Genomic DNA, 20,561 nt, shown 5'->3' with positions numbered 1-20,561 from the left:
CAGGCCGAAGGTGATGGAGGGCTCTGGGCCATCTGTGCGGCTTCCAGAAGCTCTTGTGCACTCCCAGCGGCCAGGCATGGGAACGGCATGTGGCAGCAGAAAGAAGGTGGGGCCCTTCCACGTGGCAGACGGCATCCCAGACTGGCCACTCCTTCACAGTCATTGGTTCAGATTCAGTCTGTTTCTGAGGAGAAAACACATGCCTGTCACCTCCCTGTCAGCTGTCGCTGGCATAGCCCCCAGGGCAGCGTGCCATTTTTGCCATGCCAGGGTGGCACCGCTGGCTTTGGGGACCTCTTAATTCCATGAGCAATGCCTTGCCAGCCACTCCCTACTCTGCAGCCTGAGGGAATGTGAAGAAGGGATGCCGGCTACATCTGGTGCGGCCACAGACACTCCAAGGGCCCACCGCCAAACCCCGGGCCTCGCAGCCGGGCAGGAGCTCGTCTCCTCTGGGACCTCGCTGCGCTCCTCGGCCCCGCTCCCCAGGCCACCGCCACCTCTGGGTCCTGTCCTAATCCGCCTTGCGCTGCCCTCTCCTTCCGGCTCTCCAGAACATACTGTGCTAACAGAACAGCAGCTGGCTCTAGTCTCCGACATGTGTGTCTTCACTTCATTTAGAACTTCCAACCCTGAAGTCAGAGTCAGTGGGTCTGTTCAGAGAGGACCGTTATCTGTGCTGCCTACAGAAGTGGCCCTTGTACAGCGGCTGCCGGCAAAGCCGTGAGAATCGCGGACAGATACGCAGACAAGCCCTTCCTGCACTCATGGTAACCGTCCTCGGACAGAAGAGGACGATGCTGCAACGGCATGCCACACCCCTGCACTCCGGCTCTGCCCCACCCACGACATCAACACTTCATTTTGTGTTGAATTTAGTAGCTGAGGGGAGTCAAGGCTTGCGATTCAAACCCATTCACCCCAATTCCAGGTCAGCTTTTTAAAAAAAATTGCGATAAAATAGTATACATAACATAAAACCTACCGTTTTAACCATTTTAAGTGCCCGAAGTGGTGTAAGTATGTTCACAATGCTCTGTAACCACTACCCCATTTCCAGCTACCCAAGAATATAACTTAGAATAAAATTTAATTTATAAAAGCAAAAGAAACTAGTTTTTTCTAGTTCCCAGCAATCCAGGTTGTTTTGCTGGCAAAGCCAAAGCCTGGGTGGGCATCCCCCAGGGGGCAGGCCCCGAGCTGAAGAAGACGCCCAAGGCAACCAGCACTGCCAGCGCTGGGAGGCCACACCTGTCCCCTGCTGCTCAGGATGCTCCCTGGGAGGCCCTCACTGCCTCCTGGGGCCCTGGAGGAAAACAAGGCCAAGTTCAGAAACACCAGGTCCCAAAACCAACTTGTAAAGCTCCACGAACCAGAGAAGCTGAAGATCCAGACACTTCCCCAGGTCCCAGACACCTGTGAGGAGCTGAGTTACAAGGCTCCAGGTCATCCTGGGGACGAGAATGCCTAAGAGTAGGATGGGAAGGGAAAGGAAAAGAAAGGAAGGGAAGGGAAAGGAAAAGAAGGGAAGGGAAGGGAAGAGGCTGGGAACTCCAGGACCCAGAGCCTAGAAAATCAATACCTCACTATGTGACTTGCCTGTAGCTTCAAAACTGTCTTCAATAAAATAATCTAAACTTTTCTGTCAAGTACCAATACCATGATCCAGAGAAAGTGAGGAATAAAATTCAAGGTTTTGATTCCATATATGGCTAAGCGGGAAGATGATTTTCCATTACTTCTACATCAGAAAGAACAATAGACATGTAAATTATAGTATTTTCATCATTGAAAAAAAATACTCATGTATCCAAGGACAATGAAAGACTCTTTCCTTTTGTTCACCAATTTGAGCTGAATTGCCTCACAAGTGCTTCTTCTCTCTCCTACCAGTGGTGTGGTTCTGTCTGATTCGGTGACGTTTGGACCTACTCTCCTTTTGCTAAGAAAGGGTGAGAAAAGTTTGGCCCCTTGTAGGTTCACTATGTTCCTTCCCCTGCACAGTTTAAATGAACATGAAACGAAATGAAAAACCAGCTCTTAAGCCTTTATCACATTATGCTCCAATGACATCTGCGGCTAGTTGTACTTGAAGCAGTTTAGTCCTGCTGCCAGGCAGCCTTCAGAACAGCAGATGCCCCCATGCAGTGAATTCAGTCCCACCCGTGGGTGCCTCCTCCCCACACCCACAGAGGAGAGCCATGGCTCCTGGGGGGCTCCTTACCTAGCTGACGTCCAGCTTGGGGACTCGGTGTGTCACAGGGCTCTGAGCTGGCCTCAGGGGCACTGGGCTCCCAGGACTCACTGTTTTCCGACACCTCCGAATAGGTGTCACCCAGCCCTTTGTGAACTGCTGCAGGGTCTCCAGGGCCCTGGTCCTCGCCGCCTGTGTCTGCCACAGCCCGGATCTCCTCGCCCGCTTTCTCCGCAAACCACTGCTTGACCTGCTGGGAGCTCATCTGGGTCTTGTCGCAGAGGCTCTGCAGGTCCTCCTCGCACAGCGTTTTGTGTGTCACGCAATAGTCCTGCAGCAGCTCCCGGCTGCCAGGGGCGACAACCAGCAGCCCTGGTGGGAAGTTGCCCCGCTTGTAGTCTTCGTACCACCTGAGCTGGCCGTTCTTCAGGGCGTACCTGCTGTCTCCGAACCAGCGCACCACCTCCGGCCGTGGCAGACCCGTCTGGGCCACGATGGAATCATAGTCCTGGGCGCTGGGCCACTGCGTCTGCACAAAGAGCTGGCGAAGTAGGTGCCGCTGCTGTGCCGTCTTCTTGCAGCTCACCTTGCCAGGGGGCTGCTCGGCCAGCTTGCTTGGCCCGTCGTCTTCGGGTTCGCAGGGGCCCAGCCCCGGCAGCTCATTTTTGCCGTTGGCTTCAGTGACCCGCAGGTTCTTGAGGTTGATTTTGATGGGGCTGACTTTGCGCTCGGCCAACATGTAGCTGCTGGGCACTTCCGGGGAGCCATTCTCCCCAGGGACCCTCAGGTCACCCAACGAATCATCTGCCCCACCCTCGTCCTCCACAGCCTCCCCCTCCTCCAGAGAGCTAATCCCATCAGCCTTCCTGGTCTCTTCTGCATTCACTTTTTTCCTTCTCTCAGAAAACCAGCTGTCAATCTCTCTTCGGGTCATTTTGGTTTCAGTCCTCAGGCGGTCCAGTTCCTCGTCAAGGGGAAGGGGGTTTTGTGCAAAACTGCTCTCCAGGGCTCGGAGCTGCTCCGGGGCCCGCTCCCTGTATTTGGTTGGTGTGAAGTCAGGGATCTGGTGCCAGGACTGTCGTTTGGCAGAAGGGTGGGCGGCCAGAGTGGCTGCCGGCGGGACGCAGGTCACCTCAGGGGCCTTGGGTGCTGGGGAGAAGGGCGCGTCCGGCACGGAGTCGATGAGGACGGAGCCGGGGTCTCCGGGCATCATGGCGCGGGAGCCCTTCAGGTTCCGGCAGTGGTACCTCCGGTCGCTGAACCACTTCCGCACCTCCCTGGTACTGAGGCCCGTCACTTTGGTCAGATGCTCCACTTCGCTCTGTCCCGGGAACTGGTTCCGACAGAAGCTTCCTTTCAGAGCGGACAGTTGCTCGTGAGACTTCTTATTTTTGTAGATGCTGGCGTCCAGGAAGGCTTGGGAGGTGATGCTGGGGCACGCGGTGAGCAGCGACTGCGCCGCGTTCACCACCTTCACCGCGGACGTCGTGTTTGAACACACGGTGTTAATGGGCGCCACCGCCGGCTGCTTGGGGACCGACGTCACCGCTAGGGGGAGGGATGAGTTTGGTGCCTGCAGCCCGTTGGCCATCAGCGGCTGAGTGACCAGCAGTCCCCCCGCTGTGCCCTCTGGCTGCCCCACAACATGCCCTGGGAGAGCGGCCTGGATGAGATGCTGGACATTGCCAGCGTTGGCAACCAGCGGAGTATTCAGCACGGTGATTGTGGGCTGAGGTACAGACTGAATGACTGTATTGAACATCTTCTTCCGGGCGTCCTCGATCTCCTCCGGGGACCAGCTGATCCCCTGTTTCAGCCTCTGGGCTGTGAACCAGATCTTGAGCTGCTCTTCCGGATACTTGGTGACCACCGTCAAATAGCAGAGCTCGGCTTTGGTTGGGTAGGGGAACTTGTGGAAAGAGTTCTTCAGAAAGCTGTTGGAGTCCATGGCGGCATTGTAGGTGGGAATGCTGCTCAGCGGGATCATCACTTTCGGGAGGGACTTGGCGCTGGGCGGCGGCGCGTGGGCGTGGTGCTGGGCGCGCACGTGCGGCGGCTGCTGCAGGGGCAGGAACTGCGCTATCCCCGCCGGCAGCACCGGCACCGTCCCGATCAGCGGCCCGTTGGCCGCATGCGGGGCCTTGGCGGAGGCGGCAGATGCCTGGCTGAGCGGGACCGACCCGTTGACAAAGGGGTGGCCGCCCTCTTTCACCTCCGCCTCCCCTGCTGATGGGGTTGGTACGGCCTCACCGACGGGCTGACCGGGGACGTTTTCCTTGAGCATATGAATTTTTTTGGCTTCAGCTTTGCCTTTCATTATCTTCATGATTGGAGTTTTGGTGATGATGATTTCGGCCTGCCCGTCGGTCCCTTCGGCGCTGGGCTCGCACAGTAGGTCAGGAGTGCCGGTGCTCTCGGGGACGTTCTGCTCCACGACGACATGATTGTCTGGCTTGGCCACATTCCACACAAAGCTGGCTTCCCCCGAGTGACACTTGGCATTGTGCAGAGAAAGCCCCTCCGGAGTTTTTGCCGGAAAACTGCACTCAGTGCAGACAAAAGACGGGTCTTTATTAAAGTCTGTGTGCTCGGAGTTCATGTGTCCCACAAACCGGGTCATGTCGTGGGACCTGAAATCGCAGTATTTACAGGAATACAAATAGCCATCCAGAGTGGCCCGGTGCCCGTTGGCCAGCGCGGTGCCGTCGGTGCTGCCAGGGTTCTGGGCGGCCTCGCCGCTCGGGGCAGGCGCATCTGCGGGCAGATCCTGCTGGGGTCCTTCAGGCGAAGGCTCGGTGGCCGGGGCCTCCGCACCCCCAGGGTCCTGCAGCACCACCGTCTTCACCGGGATCATGCACGGGGTAGTGGACTTCCTCTTGCTGGCCATGGCGACAGCCACTCTGAGGGCTCAGTGACTAAAAGCTTGTCCCATCAAGGGCCTCACTGTACAAGTTCCAGCTGCGCCATGAGGGCCAAAGAAACAGTTTCCAAGGGCAGCTTTTTCAGTTGTTTGCAGAAAGCAAGTTTTCCCTATTAAACCTGAGGAGGAAGAAAAAAAATGATTAAGATCTCTGAAGCTCTGTCTGGGGATGTCTCAGAAACCCAGACACACTCCACTGCTTGACTTCTATCACTGGGGCCTTTTCACAGGCGGTTCAGCGGCAGCTGGGCTGTAGAATTTGAGTCAGAAGCCCCCCAAACACTAACAAAGAAGAAGGACCTGGGGATGTTTCAATACCATTTGACAGACTTCAGCCATGTGTTTTTGTTTTGTACTTCCCTCTGTATCCTTGCATTAAGTAACTCGGATTCAAAAACAAAAACGACAACAACAAAATAACCCTGTTTTGGACCTCCAAATTAATTCTGACCATGTCCGAGTAAGAACAAAAGATCCTAGTGTAATTCTTGTTTAATGTTTGGGCCAACCAGGGTTTTCTTTTCATAGCCTTCCCACACATGAGAACAAGATGACGCCTCTGCCTGGACCAAGCCAGGCCCAGAGGCCAAGTCAGAGGGAGGGGTGGCAGGGGGCACAGCCTCGCTATAGGAGCCAGGCCTCTCTCGGGGACGTTTCCCTGCCTGCTGCCCTGTCAAACCCATTCCCAGTTACAGAAGAGTGATCACCTCACAGGTACTGGCTGTACCCCGGACTGCTGTCACTCAGGTGAAGCCAAAGGTCAGCGGGTCAGGGGAATCCACAGACCCCTTACTTTTTTATTTCCTTCCAGGCCTGTATAGTTCCATAAAAGGAAAAACAACTATTAAATCTTTGGTCCATTTGAAATGCATTTCAAAAGCTGGGGTGACTGATTTGTTTACATGTAAAATAATTATAATAATTCTTTCATGAGATGCCTGAGAAAGTTTTTCTGTCATACCTATTATTAATCATCACTATCTTTCTTGTAGCAAATTATAAGACTGATAATGACTAAAATAATACAATTCTAATACCCAAATCATGTTATCATCAGTGTTTGGATTTGATATATTAGATTGGTGCAAAAGTAACTGCAATTATTTTTAACCTTTTAAACTGCAACTACTTTTGCACCAACCTAATAAAAATGTAAAGAAAATTAAAATATCTCTATTCAAATTCTTAGTAAATAAACAGAGCAAATGATTTTTCTGTTTGTAAATCTAACCCTGATGATCATAATAAGAAACAATTACTATTAAAAAATAGGGTGATATAAGGATAAACATATGCCCAGATCTAACCACTTGTCACCATTTCCCCAACCAATGTGAAATGTCATCCACATATTTTTTTACTTAATTTTTAATCGTAAAGATAAAATATCAATATTAAGTTAAATTTAAAAAAATAGAACCACCTATAATTTTGTATACCTTTCCATCTAGTGCAAATATTTTATACATATTTTTAATCATGATGGGTACAAAGGTGTTTTTTTCACTGAACATTATATTATAAATATTTTCATTAAATAAGTTTCATAATTATAATATTCAATAGCTTCAATAGACTTCATCAAAATTAAAAACTTTTGTGCTTCACAGGTCACCATCAAAAAAGAGAAAAAGACAATCTGCAGAATGGGAGAAAATATTTCCAATTCATACATTTGATAAGGGCCTTGTATTCAGAATAAAGAACTCTTACAACTCAACAATAGAGGGACAAAAAAACAACTAAAAAATAAGTAAAGGATTTGAAAATACATTTCTCCAAAAAATATATACAAATGGCCAGTAAACATGAAAAAGTGCTCAACATCATTAGTCGTTAGGGAAGTGCAAATCAAAACCACAGTGAGAAATCACCTCACACCCGTTAGGATGGTTACAATAAAAAAACAGAACACAAAAAGTGTTGGCGGGGATGTGGAGAAATTGGAACTCTCGTCACTGTTGGTGGGAATGTAAAATTGCATAGCTGCTATGGAAAACATTATGGTCTTTTCACTCTGTTGATTGTTCCCTTTGATGCACAGAAGTTTTTAGGTTTGATGTAGTCCCATTTGTATATTTTCCTTTGTTGCCTGTATTTTTCATGTGGGATCCAAGAAATTACTGGCAAACCCAGGTCATGAAGCTTTTTCCCTATGTTTTCTTTTAGAAGTTTTATAGTTTCAGGTCTTATATTTAGGTCTTTAATCTATTTTGAGTTAATTTTTGTATATGGTGTAAGGTAACAGTCCTGCTTCATTCTTTTGCATGTGGCTATCCAGTTTCTCCAGCCTCATTTATTGAAGAGACTGTCCTTTCTCCACTGTGTAGCCTTGGCACCCTTTTTGAGATCAAATGAGTTTATTTCTGGATTTTTCTATCTTGTTCCATTGGTCTATGTCTGTGTTTATGCCAATACCATACAGTTGTTTTAAAATAATTTTTTTATTTTTCAATTACAGTTAACATATATTAGTTTCAGGTGTACAACATAGTGATTAGACATTTATATAACTTACGAAGTAATCATCCCGATAAATCTAGCATCCATCTGACACTATACATAGTTATTACAATATTATTGACTATATTTTCTATGTTATACTTTACATCCCAATGACTATTTTGTAACTACCAATATGTACTTCTTAATCTCTTCCCCCCTTTCCCCAAACACCCTCCCATCTGCAACCATCAAAATGGTCTCTATATCTATGAGTTTCTTTCTGTTTTATTTGTTCATTTATTTTGTTCTTTAGATTCCACATATAAGTGAAATCATATGGCATTTGTCTTTCTCTGTCTGACTTACTTCACTTAGTATAGTCCTTAGTATAGTCCTTTAGGTCCATCCATGTTGTTGCAGATGGCAAGATTTCATTCTTTTTTATGGCTGAGTAATGTTTCATTATATATATGTAGCCCTTCTTTATCCATTCGTCTATTGATGGACATTTAGCTTGCTTTCCATATCTTGGCTATTGTAAATGATCCTGCAATGAACATAATGGACGCATGTCTTTTCAATTAGTGTTTTGGGTTTCTTCGGATAAATTTCCAGAAGTGGAATTATTGGGTCCTTCTTGTGTCTTATTATAGCCTTTGTTTTAAAGTCTATTTTGTCTGGTATAAGTATTACTACCCCAGGTTTGTTTGTTTCCATTTTTATGAAATATGTTTTTCCATCCCTTTGCATTCAGTCTGTGTGGCTTTCAATCTAAAGTGAGTCTCTTTTAGGCAGCATATGTAAGGGTTTTGTTTTCTTATCCATTCAGCCCTCCTATGTATTTTGATTGGAGCATTAATCCGTTTACATTGAAAGTAATTGTTGATAGGTATGTAGTTACTGCCATTTTATTATTCATATTTTTTATCTTTTTTTTTTCTTCTTCTTGTAAAGAAGTCCCCTTAACATTTCTTGTAATACTGGTTTGGTGGTGATGACTTTCTTTAGGTTTTTCTTGTCTGGGAAGCTCTTTATCTGTCCTTCAGTTCTAAGTGATAGCTTTGCTGTGTAGAGTAATCTTGGTTGCAGGCCTTTGCTTTTCATCACTTTGAGTATTTCATGCCAATCCCTTTAGGCCCGCAGAGTTTCTGTTGAGAAATCAGCTGAGTCTTATGAAAGCTGCCTTGTAGTTAACTAACTGCTTTTCTCTTGCTGCTTTTAAGACTCTGTCTTTAGTCTTTGGAAATTTGATTATGATGTGTCCAGTTGTGGGCTTTTTTGGGTTCATCTTATTTGGGATGCTCTGCACTTCCAGGGCTTGAATATCCATTTCTTTTGCCAGGTTAGAGAAGTTTTCCATCATCATTTCTTCAAATAGGTTTTCAATTCCTCACTCTCTCTCTTCTCCTTCTGGTACCCCTATGATGTGAACGTTGAAATGCTTGATGTTGTCCCACAGGCCTCTTAAACCATCCTCATTTATTGGGATCTTTTTTCTTTTTGCTGTTCTGATTGGGTCTTTTCCTGCTACCTTATCTTCCAAATCGCTGATTCGATCCTCTGTTTCATCTAATCTACTGTTGACTCCCTCTAATGCATCCTTCATTTCAGTAATTGTATTCTTTATTTCTGACTGATTCTTTTTTATGTTTTCTATCTCCATTTTTATGTTTCCGATCTCTTTGCTGAAGCTCTCATTGAATTGAGCATACTTATAACCAGAGTTTTGAACTCTGCATCTGGTATATTGCTCATCTCCATCATGTTTCTTTTTCTGGATTTTGGTTCTGTTCTTCCATTTGGGAGATGTTTCTTTATTGCCTCATTTTGGCTGCCTCCCTGTGTCCGTTTCTATGTATTAGGTAGATCTGCTGTGTCTCCCAGTCTTGGTAGAGTGTCCTTATGTAGTAGGTGTGCTGTGGGGCTCAGTGGTGCAGTCTCCCTGGTCACCTCAGCCAGGTGCTCGAGGTGTGTCCCTTGTGTGGATTGTGTGTGCCCTCCTGCTGTAGTTGAGCTTTGATTGCTGTTGGCACATCAATGGGAGGGGTTGACCCTCAGGCTTATTGGTTGTGAGGACTGGCTGTGACTACAGTGGAGGAGCTGCGGTGCAGGGGCTGACCCCATGGATCAGAATTCACTTTAGCAGGGCTCTGGTGCCTGCCAAATCTGCCCTTTGGGTGTGTCATTTGTGGAAGAGGTTGGGTGGTGCTCTGGTGTGGTCTGAAGCTGGCCATCAGGTATGTTGGTTCTGGGGCCTCTTGGGAGGGGCTCTGGTGCAGTCAAGGTCAGTCACTGCCTATGCCCTGCCTGAAACCACTTGGTACGAGCTTCAAAGTGATCTGCAGGTGGTTGCCACTTGTGCTGGTCTTGGAGGTACCTGGAAAAGGCTAAGCTGCAAAATGAGGCCAGCTACCTCTAGTGCTGGGCTTGGGGCTGCTTAGCGAGAGGTACAGGGCATACTGAGGCCAGATGCTGCTTGTTTGGGGTTTGTGAACCTTTGAGAGATTTTAGGAAACTCTGCAGCATGAGCCAAGACAGGCCATTTGTATGGAAAAGCCACTGGAAGTGGCTTGGGAGGGCCAACAAGTTGGGTGGAGGAGGGTCTCAGGGAATCACCAGGGCAGGGCCAACAGTGATAGCCAGGTTGATGGAGACTTTGATATGGCGCCCACCTGCATGTGTAGGCTGGGTTGGGGAGGGCTCAACAAAGGAACAATGGCTCCTGCCAGCAGTTGTGTCTGGGAGAAAGCTGTTCCTCCAGTCCTTGCCCTGAAGCCAGACAATTCAGTTTCTCCCCGTATGTCCCTAGTGCCTTTTGAGCTGCTCCCCCAGTGCTGGAGCTCACAGTGAGTGAGTCTGTCAGTGAGTAAGTCTGGGTGCAGACTCTTTAAGAGGAACATCTGGGACTCCAGCAGCCCTCTGTCTTACTCAGCCACAATCTCTGCTGGTTTTCAAAGCCAGAAGTTATGAGGACTTCTCTTTGCGGCACTGGAGCCCTGAGCTGGGGAGCCTGGTGTGGAGCTGGAACCCCTCACCCCACCGGGTGGACCTCTGCAGCCCAGATATCCCTCCTGATTTTCAACCACCATATGTGGGTGTGGGACCAGCCCATTCCCTATCTCTGCCCCTCCTACTGGTCTCAAAGTGGTTTCTTCTGCATATCCTTAGTCTCAGGACTTCTGTTCAGCTAGACTTAAGGCAGTTCTCAGTGATGGTTGTTTTATAGTTTATTTGTAATTTTGATGTGGTCATGGGAGGAGATGAACACAGCATTTACTTACTGCACCATCTTGATGGAGACTTTCTGCCAGTACCATACAGTTTTGATTATTGTACGTTTGTAAGGCACTTTGAAATCAGGATGTTTGAGGCCTCTAGCTTTGTTTTCCTTTCTCTAGATTGTTTTTGCTATTAAGGTCCTTTGAAAGTCCATATGAATTTTAGGACTTTTTTTCTATTTCTGCAAAAAAAGGCCACTGGGATTTTGATACGGATGTATTAAACCCATAGATCACTTTGGGTAGTATGGATAATTTAACAATATTAAGTCCTCCAATCCATGAACATGAGATGTCTATTTATTTGTGTCTTCTTTAATTTTATCACCACTGTTTTGTATTTTTTAGTGTACAAGTCTTTTGACTCCTTGATTAAATTTACTCTTAAGTATTTTGTTCCTTTTGATGCTACTGTAAATGAGATTGTTTTCCTAATTTACTTTTTGGATATTTCACTGTTAGTACCGTGTTTCCCCCAAAATAAGACCGGGTCTTATACCGTATTTCCCCAAAAATAAGACCAGGTCTTATATTAAGTTTTGCTCCAAAAGATGCATTAGGGCATATTTCCAGGGGATGTTTTATTTTTTCATGTACAATAATCTACATTTATTCAAATATAGTCATGTCATCTTCTTTTGGAACGTCGTCATAACATATTAAATGCGTCCGTCTGGCTGACGATCTTAACTGGGGCTTATTTTCAGGGTAGGGCTTATTTTCAGGGAAACACGGTATATAGAAAAAAATAATTCCTGTGTACTGATTTTGGGTCCTGCAACTTTTGTGGAATTCTTTTTTCTCTTTTTTTGTGGAAATTTTAGGGTTTTCTAAATATATGATCAGTTCAACTGTGAACAGAGATAATTTTATTTATTTATTTCCAAGTTAGATGCCTTTTATTTCCTTTTCTTGACTAATTGCTCTGCTAAGACTTCCAGTAGTATGTTGAATAGAAGAGGTGAGAATGGGCATCCTTGCCTTGTTCTTGATCTTAGAAAAAACACTTTCAGTTTTTCACTATTAAACATAATGTTAGCTGTGGGCTTTTCATATATGGCCTTTATTATGTTGAGGTAATTACTGTCTATTTCTAGTTGGTTGAATGTATTTTAATGATTAAAGGATGTTTAATTTTTATCAAGTGCCTTTTCCATATCAATTGAGATGATTGCATGTCTTCTGTCCTTCATCCTGTTAATCTGGTGTATCGTATTACATTCATTGATTTTCCTTTGTTGAACCATCCTTGCATTCCAGGAATAATCTCACTTGGTCATAGTATATAATCCTTTTAATGTGCTGTTGAATTTGCTTTGCTAGTATTTTGTTGAGCATTTTTGTTGAACATGTTTGTATCAGTATCCACCAGTTTTCTTTCTTTTCTTGTAGGATATTTGTCTGGTTTTGGTATCATAGTAATGCTGACCTCATAAAATGAGTTTGGAAGTGTTCCTTCCTCTTCAATTTTTGGAAGAGTTTGAGAAGATTTGATGTTAATAATTCTTTACATGTTTCGTAGAAATTTCCAGTGAAGCCATCTGGTCCTTGGCTTTTCTTTGTTTGGGAGGTTTTTGATTACTGATTCAATCTCCTTACTAGTTATATGTCTGGCCAGATTTTTTATTCATGATTCAGTCTTGGTAAATTGTATGTTTCCAGGAATTTATCCCTTTCTTCTAGTTATCCAATCTGTCAATGTATAATTGTTCACAATAGTCTCTTATGATACTTTTTTGTTTTTGTGGACTCTTTCATTTCCTGAATGAAAGGACTGCTGCCTCTTTCATTTCTTAATTTTATTATTGGATCTTCTCTCTTTTTTCTTAGTTTGGCTAACGGTTTGTCGATTTTGTTGATCTTTTCAAAAAAAAACCCAACTCTTTTGTTTTTTTCTATTGTTTTCCTATTTTCTATTTTGTTTATTTTTGCTCTAATCTTTATTATTTCTTTCCTTCTGCTAAGTTTGGGTTTAGTTTTTTCTTCTTTTTCTAGTTCCTTGAGGTGTAAAGTTAGGTCGTTGATTTGAGATCTTTCTTCTTTTTTTAATGTAAGCATTTACTGCTCTAAATATTCTTACTATGCATTTGTTGTATCCATAAGTTTTGGTATGTTGATTTTTATTTTCACTTGTTTTAAGATGTTTTCTGATTTTCCTTGTGATTTTTTCATTGACCCACTGGTTGTTCAAGAGTGTGTTTTTTAATTTCCACATATCTGTGAATTTTCCAGTTTTCCTTTTGCTACTGATTTTTAGTTTCATTCCACTGTGGTTGGAAGGGATACTTGGTATGATTTTAATCTTTTTAAATTTGTTAAGACTTGATTAGTAACATACTATATGATCTATCCTAGAGAATGTTCCATGTGCACTTGAGAAAAAGGTGTATATTCTGTTGGGTGGAGTGTTCTGTATATGTCTGTTAGGTCCAATTGTTCCTTGGTGTTGTTCAAGTCTAAACTCTCGTTCTTGAAAAGATTTAGCAAATGAAGGAAATGAAGGAAAAAAGAAGAAAATGTCCTTAGATAAATAATCTCTACCAGAAACACAGCAAATATTATACCTAATAGTGAAATATTCAAGTCAGAAACAAAATAAGGATTCCCACTATCATTATTTAACATTATAATGGGATCCAAGACAGTAAAATATAAAAGAAAGAAATGAAAGGAATAGACAGCAAAAAATGATGAGACAAACCAGTGTTATTTGCATATGAGGGGACTGTCTAGTGAGAAAAATCCCCTGAAAAAGTATTATAACTAATAAGAGAACTAAGTAAGACGAAATACATTTGCAACACACAAATAATTAACTTTCCCATATGCCATAAATAATCAATTAGGAAAGGAAAGGGGTGTGGGGGGAAGAGCCCATTCATATGAACAACCAAATCTGGAAAACATCTCAGAATAAACCTTATAAGACATGTGCAAAATCTATAGGATAACTACCAACTTTAATAAGAACAAAAAGACCTAAATAAATGGAGAGTCATAGCATATCTTGTGGGTAAAGATTTAGAATCATACAAACGTCATTTCTCTCTAAATTAATCTCTACATTTAGTACGATTATCATCACAATTGAAATGCCATCAGATAAAGCAAATATTTAAAATGTTAGTGGTAAAATCTAAGTGGTGAGTATATGGATGTTCACTATAAAATTCTTTCATTTTTCCTGTATGTTTGAAACTTTTTATTTAAAAAATGTTGGGGGAAATGCCATAAGGATTTTTTTATGGAATTTGACAAGCTGAATATGAAATTCCTCTGGAAGGTAAAAAGTGCAAAATAGATTTAAAAGTTTGAAACAGAGCTATTTAGAGGAATTTGCTTTATCAGATATCAAAATACAATTTAAAGCCTGAATAATTAAAATAATGTATTATTTGCATAAGAATTGATAATGAATGAATCATCTAGATGTATTTTGTATATATGGGGTTTTCAGAATATGAAAGCTGTGCTATTTTTAAATCAGTTGGGAAAGAAAGAGACAAATGAATAAGTATTAGGACAACTGAGTTCAATCCCTAACTCACATTATAAAGAACAATAATTTCCAGGGGAATTTAACAGAGAAGTTTAACAAGCAAAATTACAAACATATTAGAAAAAATATAGGAGAAGTTTTTTTTAGGTTATGCTGAGAAAGTTCTTCCTACACAAAACTCAAAATCTAGAAACCTCAAAATAAAAGGTTGATTGATTTGACTACACAAATATTACAAACTTTTGAATACTAAAAGACATCATTAGTAAAGTTTAAAGACAAGAGACATCCTGGAAGAAAATTTATAAAACATTATAATTTTAAAAAATATATGAATATTTCCAATGTATAAAAGCTCATATAAATAAGACAAAAATATTAGAAAAAGGGGAAAAGAAAATAAACAAGCAAAATATACAAGCTATAAACTAGAAAAGATGCTCAACCTCACTAGTAATTAAGGAAATAAAAATTAAATTAAAAATGAGATTTTTCTCCCCTTCTTTACAAATTGGCAGATATCAGAAAGACAGACCATATAGTATTCATGCACCATTGGTGACAGTATAAATTGGTGAAATTTTATGAAGTTCAATTTAGTAACATTCATCAATATTTAAACAGGCATATCCTTTTATCTAGCCATTTCATTTTTAAGAACCCATATAGTCTGATAAAGTACAAAAATACATGCACATAATCACAAAGATATTAGTAAGGTCATTCACTGCATAATTTGCTAGCATGAACAATGTGCAGTAAGGTAGTGATAAAACAAAAAAGAGAACATACTAGAAAATGAAATGCAGCCATTTAAAACGATTAAGACCTAACTGAACTGATGTGAATACATCTCCCAGACATATTTAAATAATAAAACATGTAATGTGCTGCATAATAAAATACATGATTTCATTGCATAAAGACCAATCTATGTACACTTGTATTTGTTTGACTATGTACAGAATTTAAAAGAACAAAGGATAAAGACTGATTCATTAAATAGTAAGTGACTTTATTAAGCAAGGAGAAGAACATTTACTTTTTTTTTTAACTTTATGCCTTCTATATTATTTGAATTTGTTACAATCATACGTTACTTTTAGTTTAAAAATAGCAGTAAGGGTTAAAATAAATAAAATTAATAGTGTCAGGGAGCAGTATACCCTGCAAATTGGGTGGCCAGCATATGGCATGATTGTGAGTTGCTCATTTAGAATTGAGAGATTTTAGTGTGATATGAATCATCCTATATGTGGAGAGGGCAGAAGGTGGGGTCCTGATATACTCACAGAGCCAAGGCTTTGTCCAAATGGAGCCCCTAATTGGTATCACTACCTTATCCTTTTTAAAGTCATTCAATTGGAACAATAAATGATAACTGTCATGGATTTACCTGTACTGGGCAGGTGGAGGGAATCTGACTACTCATTGTTTTCAAATATAGTCAGGCCTCCATATCTGAAGGTTCTGCATCCACAGATTCAACCAATCATAGATTGAAAATATTAAAAATAAAAATGTCACACTGTTGCTGATGTGTACCTAGTAGTTAGACCTATGATAGTTGCCTCTGTACTAAACATGTACAGACTTTTTTTCTTGTCATTATTCCCTAAACAATACAATGTAGTATTTATACAGCATTTACATTGTGTTAAGTATTATAAGTAATCAGTAATGATTTAAAGTATACAGGAAGATGTGTGTAACTTATATGTAAATATTATACCATTTTATATAAAGGACTGAAGCATCCACAAATTTTGGTATCCAAGGGTGGGGTGTCCAAGAACCAATCCCCCCCCCCAATACCAAAAGACAACGGTATCAATTTCAAACTATCAACAGCTTTTACCACTTCAGTGGACCCTGAAATCCATGAGGATACAATTTCATTGAGGCAGAATCTTTAGGAAATGTAGTTTTGACACTTAAAAATAAACCTAGTTACAAACATCCTGAAAATTGCACATTTGTGTGAAGTTACACACAACAGCACTGGAAGTGACAAAAAGTTGTACTGGGGCCAGATGTGCAAACAAAACAAAACAAAGAACCCAGCAAGTTCTCATGTGAACTTAATCCAGGCTGAAAGTGACAATGCATGAGTACCTTTTAGAGTCTATGTTTGGCGTGAGTCAAGTGATCCCAATAGTAGTAGTAGCTGGTCCTGTGAACCACTGACATACACTCTGAATTAAATCAATGGGTTGCATCTCAAGAGATTTCTGAAGTATAAGATAACACCACACACAGATGGGTCTATTTGCACCAATGGCGCCACTGCTATGCTAGAAAGAAAATCTGAGACATTTCCATGACCAACCAGGACACTGGATTTACTTTAATTCCATCACTCACAGTGCTTCAGAGCCTGCAAAGTGTTTTCATCTCTCTTGATCCATCTCTATAGCCTCCTGAATTAGTTATTACCGTCCCTTACCCCATTTTAGCATTGAGGAGTTACTGAGCAAGAAAGGGGAGGTGATATGACCAAAGCCACACAGATTTGTGTGTGGGCCTGGTGCTCTGATTCTAAATCCTATGTTCTTTTTCAGGCCACATTCAACTGAAAAATAACCCACTACCTTTATTTTTACATATTTTTTTCTTTTTTAGATTTTGTTGGGAAGGGGAACAGGACTTTATTGGGGAACAGTGTGTCGTTCCAGGACTTTTTTCCAAGTCAAGTTGTTGTCCTTTCAATTTTAGTTGTGGAAGGCGCAGCTCAGCCCCAGGTCCAGTTGCCGTTGCTAGTTGCAGGGGGCGCAGCCCACCATCCCTTGCGGGACTCGAACTGCAACCTTGTGGTTGAGAGCCCACTGGCCCATGTGGGAATCGAACCGGCAGCCTTCAGAGTTAGGAGCATGGAACTCTAACTGCCTGAGCCACCGGGCCGGCCCTATTTACATTATTAATTACATTATTTTGAGCCTTTTTACAGATAGCTCAAAGATTTTACAAACTGAATTACTCCAGTGTTATTTTTTAAAATTAAAATGACAGGGCTATCAGGATCCTTAATATTTATAACAGTTTTACATAGTCAGAAGAAGGGATGTATTATTTACACTTACATATGACTAGAGAACTCTGTTACAGTGGGACTCAGTGATTAGACCAAGGTTAGGTCAGCAGGAATCTACAGCAAAACCAACACAAGGGAAACCGTCCATCCTCAGGAATGTGTGTGGGCAGGACCCTGGCAGTCCAGCAGATCCCTGGCTAGAATCATCAGATTTCTGCTGAAACAAAGGAGTCACAAAGAATTCATCTGTTTCTAAGCCTGTATCCTCAAGTGTCAAAGCAACATCCAGTCCAGAGCTGGCCTCGTTTTGCTCTCTGGATACGTAAGGGTCACAATACTTTCTACACTTAGTAATCACCATTCAGCTGAGGGATCAGGGCCAGAACTCTCCACTTGTCTTCCCCCTCAAACAAATCTTGTTTCTGTCAAGTCACCAATAGAAATATCCTTCTCCAGTCAGATGTTATCACCTCTTTAATGAACACTAATTTATTCTTTCTCAAACTCAGAAAGATGATGATATAAATACAGAGGCCTCAGTATTAAAGGGACTTTAGAGACCACATATTTCAACCACTCGTCTTTGCATGAATCATCTTGAAAGCATCACTAGGTGTTTAGGATAGCCTATACTTGAATATCTCTGAAGACAGGAAGGTCAGCATCTTCTGAGGTTGAAAAGATGTTGGAAATGGTTCCGTGTAGTAAGCACCCCCCAAAATTATCTCTCCCTGTAAGTTTAACTCACTAAATTTAATTATTTACTAAAAAAATAGTTAAGGACTCACCCCAAAGCAGAATATACATTCTTTTCAAGCACACATAGAACATTTTCCAAAATAGACCATATGTTAAACCATAAAACAAGTCTCAACACATTTAAAAAGATAAAAATCATATCGAGCATCTTCTCTGACCACAATGGTATGAAAATAGAAATTAATTACATGAAAAAACTGAAAAACACACAAATGCCTGGAGGCTAAATAACATGCTACTAAATAATGAATGAATCGACAATGAGATCAAGGGGGAAAAAATCAAAAGATACTGAAGCAAATGGAAATGAAAACATGTTGACCCAAAATCTGTAAGACACAGAAAAAGCAGTCCTAAGAGGGAAATTCATAGCAATACAGGCCTACCTCAAGAAACAAGAAAAATCTCAAATATACAATCTAACCTTTCAGTTAAAGGCACTTAAAAAAGAACAGTAAAGTCCAAGTGAGTAGAAGGAAGGAAAGAATAAAGATCAGACCAGAATAGAGTCTAAAAATACAATACAAAAGATCGATGAAACCAAGAGCTGCTTCTATGAAAAGATAAAATTGATAAACCCTTAACCAAGAAAAAAAAGGAAAGGATCCAAATCAATAAAATCAGAAATGAAAGAAAAGTGACAACTGACACCCCAGAAATACAAAAGATTATAAGAAAATATTATGAAAATTATATGCCAACCAATCAGTCAATCTGGGAGAAATGGATAAATTCCTAGGAACATACTATCTTCCAAGACTGAATCAAGAAGCAACAAAAACTGTGAACTGACCGATTACTACTAATGAAATCTAATCAGTAAACAAAAAACAACAAACAAAAGTCCTGGACTGGATGGCTTCGCAGGTGAATTTTACCAAATAGCCAAAGAATAATTAACACTGATCCTTCTCAAACTATTCCAAAAAACACAAGAGAAGGGAAAGCTCCCAAGCTCATTTTATGAGGCCACCATTACCTTGATTCGAAAACTAGACAAAGACATTACAAAAAAAGAAAATTATAGACCAATATGCCTGATGAACATAGATGCAAAAATCCTCAACAAAATGTTAGCAAACTGAATTCAGCAATACATTAAAAAGTTAATACACCACAATCAAGTACAATTTATTCTTGGGATGCAAGTTTGGTTCAATAGCTGCAAATCAATTAATCTGCTACACCACATAAATAAAATGAAAGATAAAAATCACGATTGTATCAACAGATGCAGGAAAAAAGTGTTTGACAAAAATCCAGCATCCATTTATGATAAACTCTCAGTAAAGTGGGAATAGAGGGAATGTAGCTCAACATAATAAAGGCCATATACGACAAACCCACAGCTAACATCATACTTAACAGGGAAAAGCTGAAAGTGTCCTCCTTAAGATCAGGAACAAGACAAGGATGTCTACTTTTACCACTTTTACTCAACATAGTACTGGAAGTCCCAGCCACAGCAATCAGAGAAAAACAAAATAAATAAAAGGCATCCAAATTGGAAAGGAAGAAGGAAAACTGTCATTATTTGCAGATGATACTATATATTGAGACATGATACTATATATTGAGAACCCTAAATATTCCACAAAAAAATATTAGAACTGATAAAGTAATTTAGTAAAGCAGGATACAAAATTAATATTCAGAAATAGATTGCATTTTTATACACCAATAATGAACGTTCAGAAAGAAAAATTAAGAAAACAATCCCATTTACAATTGTATCAAAAACAAACAAAAAACCCTAAGAATGAATTTAACTAAGGAGGGAAAAGACCTGTACTCAGAAAACTATGAGACACTAACAAAGGATACTGAAGAAGATACAAATATATGGAAGCATACACCATGTTCATGGATAGGAAGAATTCACATTGTTAAAATGTCCATACTCCCCAAAGAAATCTATAGATTCAGTGCAATCCCTATCAAAATACCAATGCCCTTTTTCACAGAACTAGAACAAATAATCTTCAAATTCACATGGAACCATGACCTCAAAGAGCCACAGCAATCTTGAGAAAGAAGAACAAAATTAGAAGTATCATACTACCTGATATCAAACTATACTACAAAGCTATAGTAATCAAAACAGCATAGTACTGGTCTAAAAACAGACACATAGATCAAAGGAACAGAATACAGAACCCAGAAATAAACTCATGCCTATATAGTCATTTAACCTATGACAAAGGAGGCAAGAACATACAATGGGGTAAAGACAGTCTATTCAATAAATGGTGTTAGAAAAACTGGACAGATGCATACAAAACAAAAGAAACTGGACCACCTTCTCACACCATATACTAGAAAAAACTCAAAATGGATTAAAGACTTAAATGTAAGACCCAAAACCATAAAACTCCTAGAAGAAAACATAGGCAGTAGACTCTGTGACATTGCTCTTAGTAATATTTTTTTCCCGC

At 41.3% G+C, this 20,561-nt stretch overlaps 1 protein-coding gene across 1 annotated transcript in view; it reads right to left on the bottom strand.

The window, feature by feature from the left end:
* The window catches only part of ZHX3 (zinc fingers and homeoboxes 3), a 117,434-nt gene that overhangs the window by 6,233 nt on the left and 90,640 nt on the right, over window positions 1–20,561 (bottom strand). The window contains 3 exon segments of the mRNA XM_088789126.1: window positions 1–109; window positions 112–184; window positions 2,445–5,233. Coding sequence (XP_088645252.1) covers window positions 1–109; window positions 112–184; window positions 2,445–5,081 — 2,819 coding nt within the window. The 5' untranslated portion in view covers window positions 5,082–5,233.

Source organism: Rhinolophus sinicus, chromosome 13, assembly GCF_057876585.1.
Source record: "Rhinolophus sinicus isolate RSI-liver-muscle chromosome 13, RSI-T2T, whole genome shotgun sequence".
Taxonomy (NCBI): domain Eukaryota; kingdom Metazoa; phylum Chordata; class Mammalia; order Chiroptera; family Rhinolophidae; genus Rhinolophus; species Rhinolophus sinicus.
Note: the sequence above shows the minus strand (reverse complement) of the source record. Positions and strands in the feature narration are given on the sequence as shown.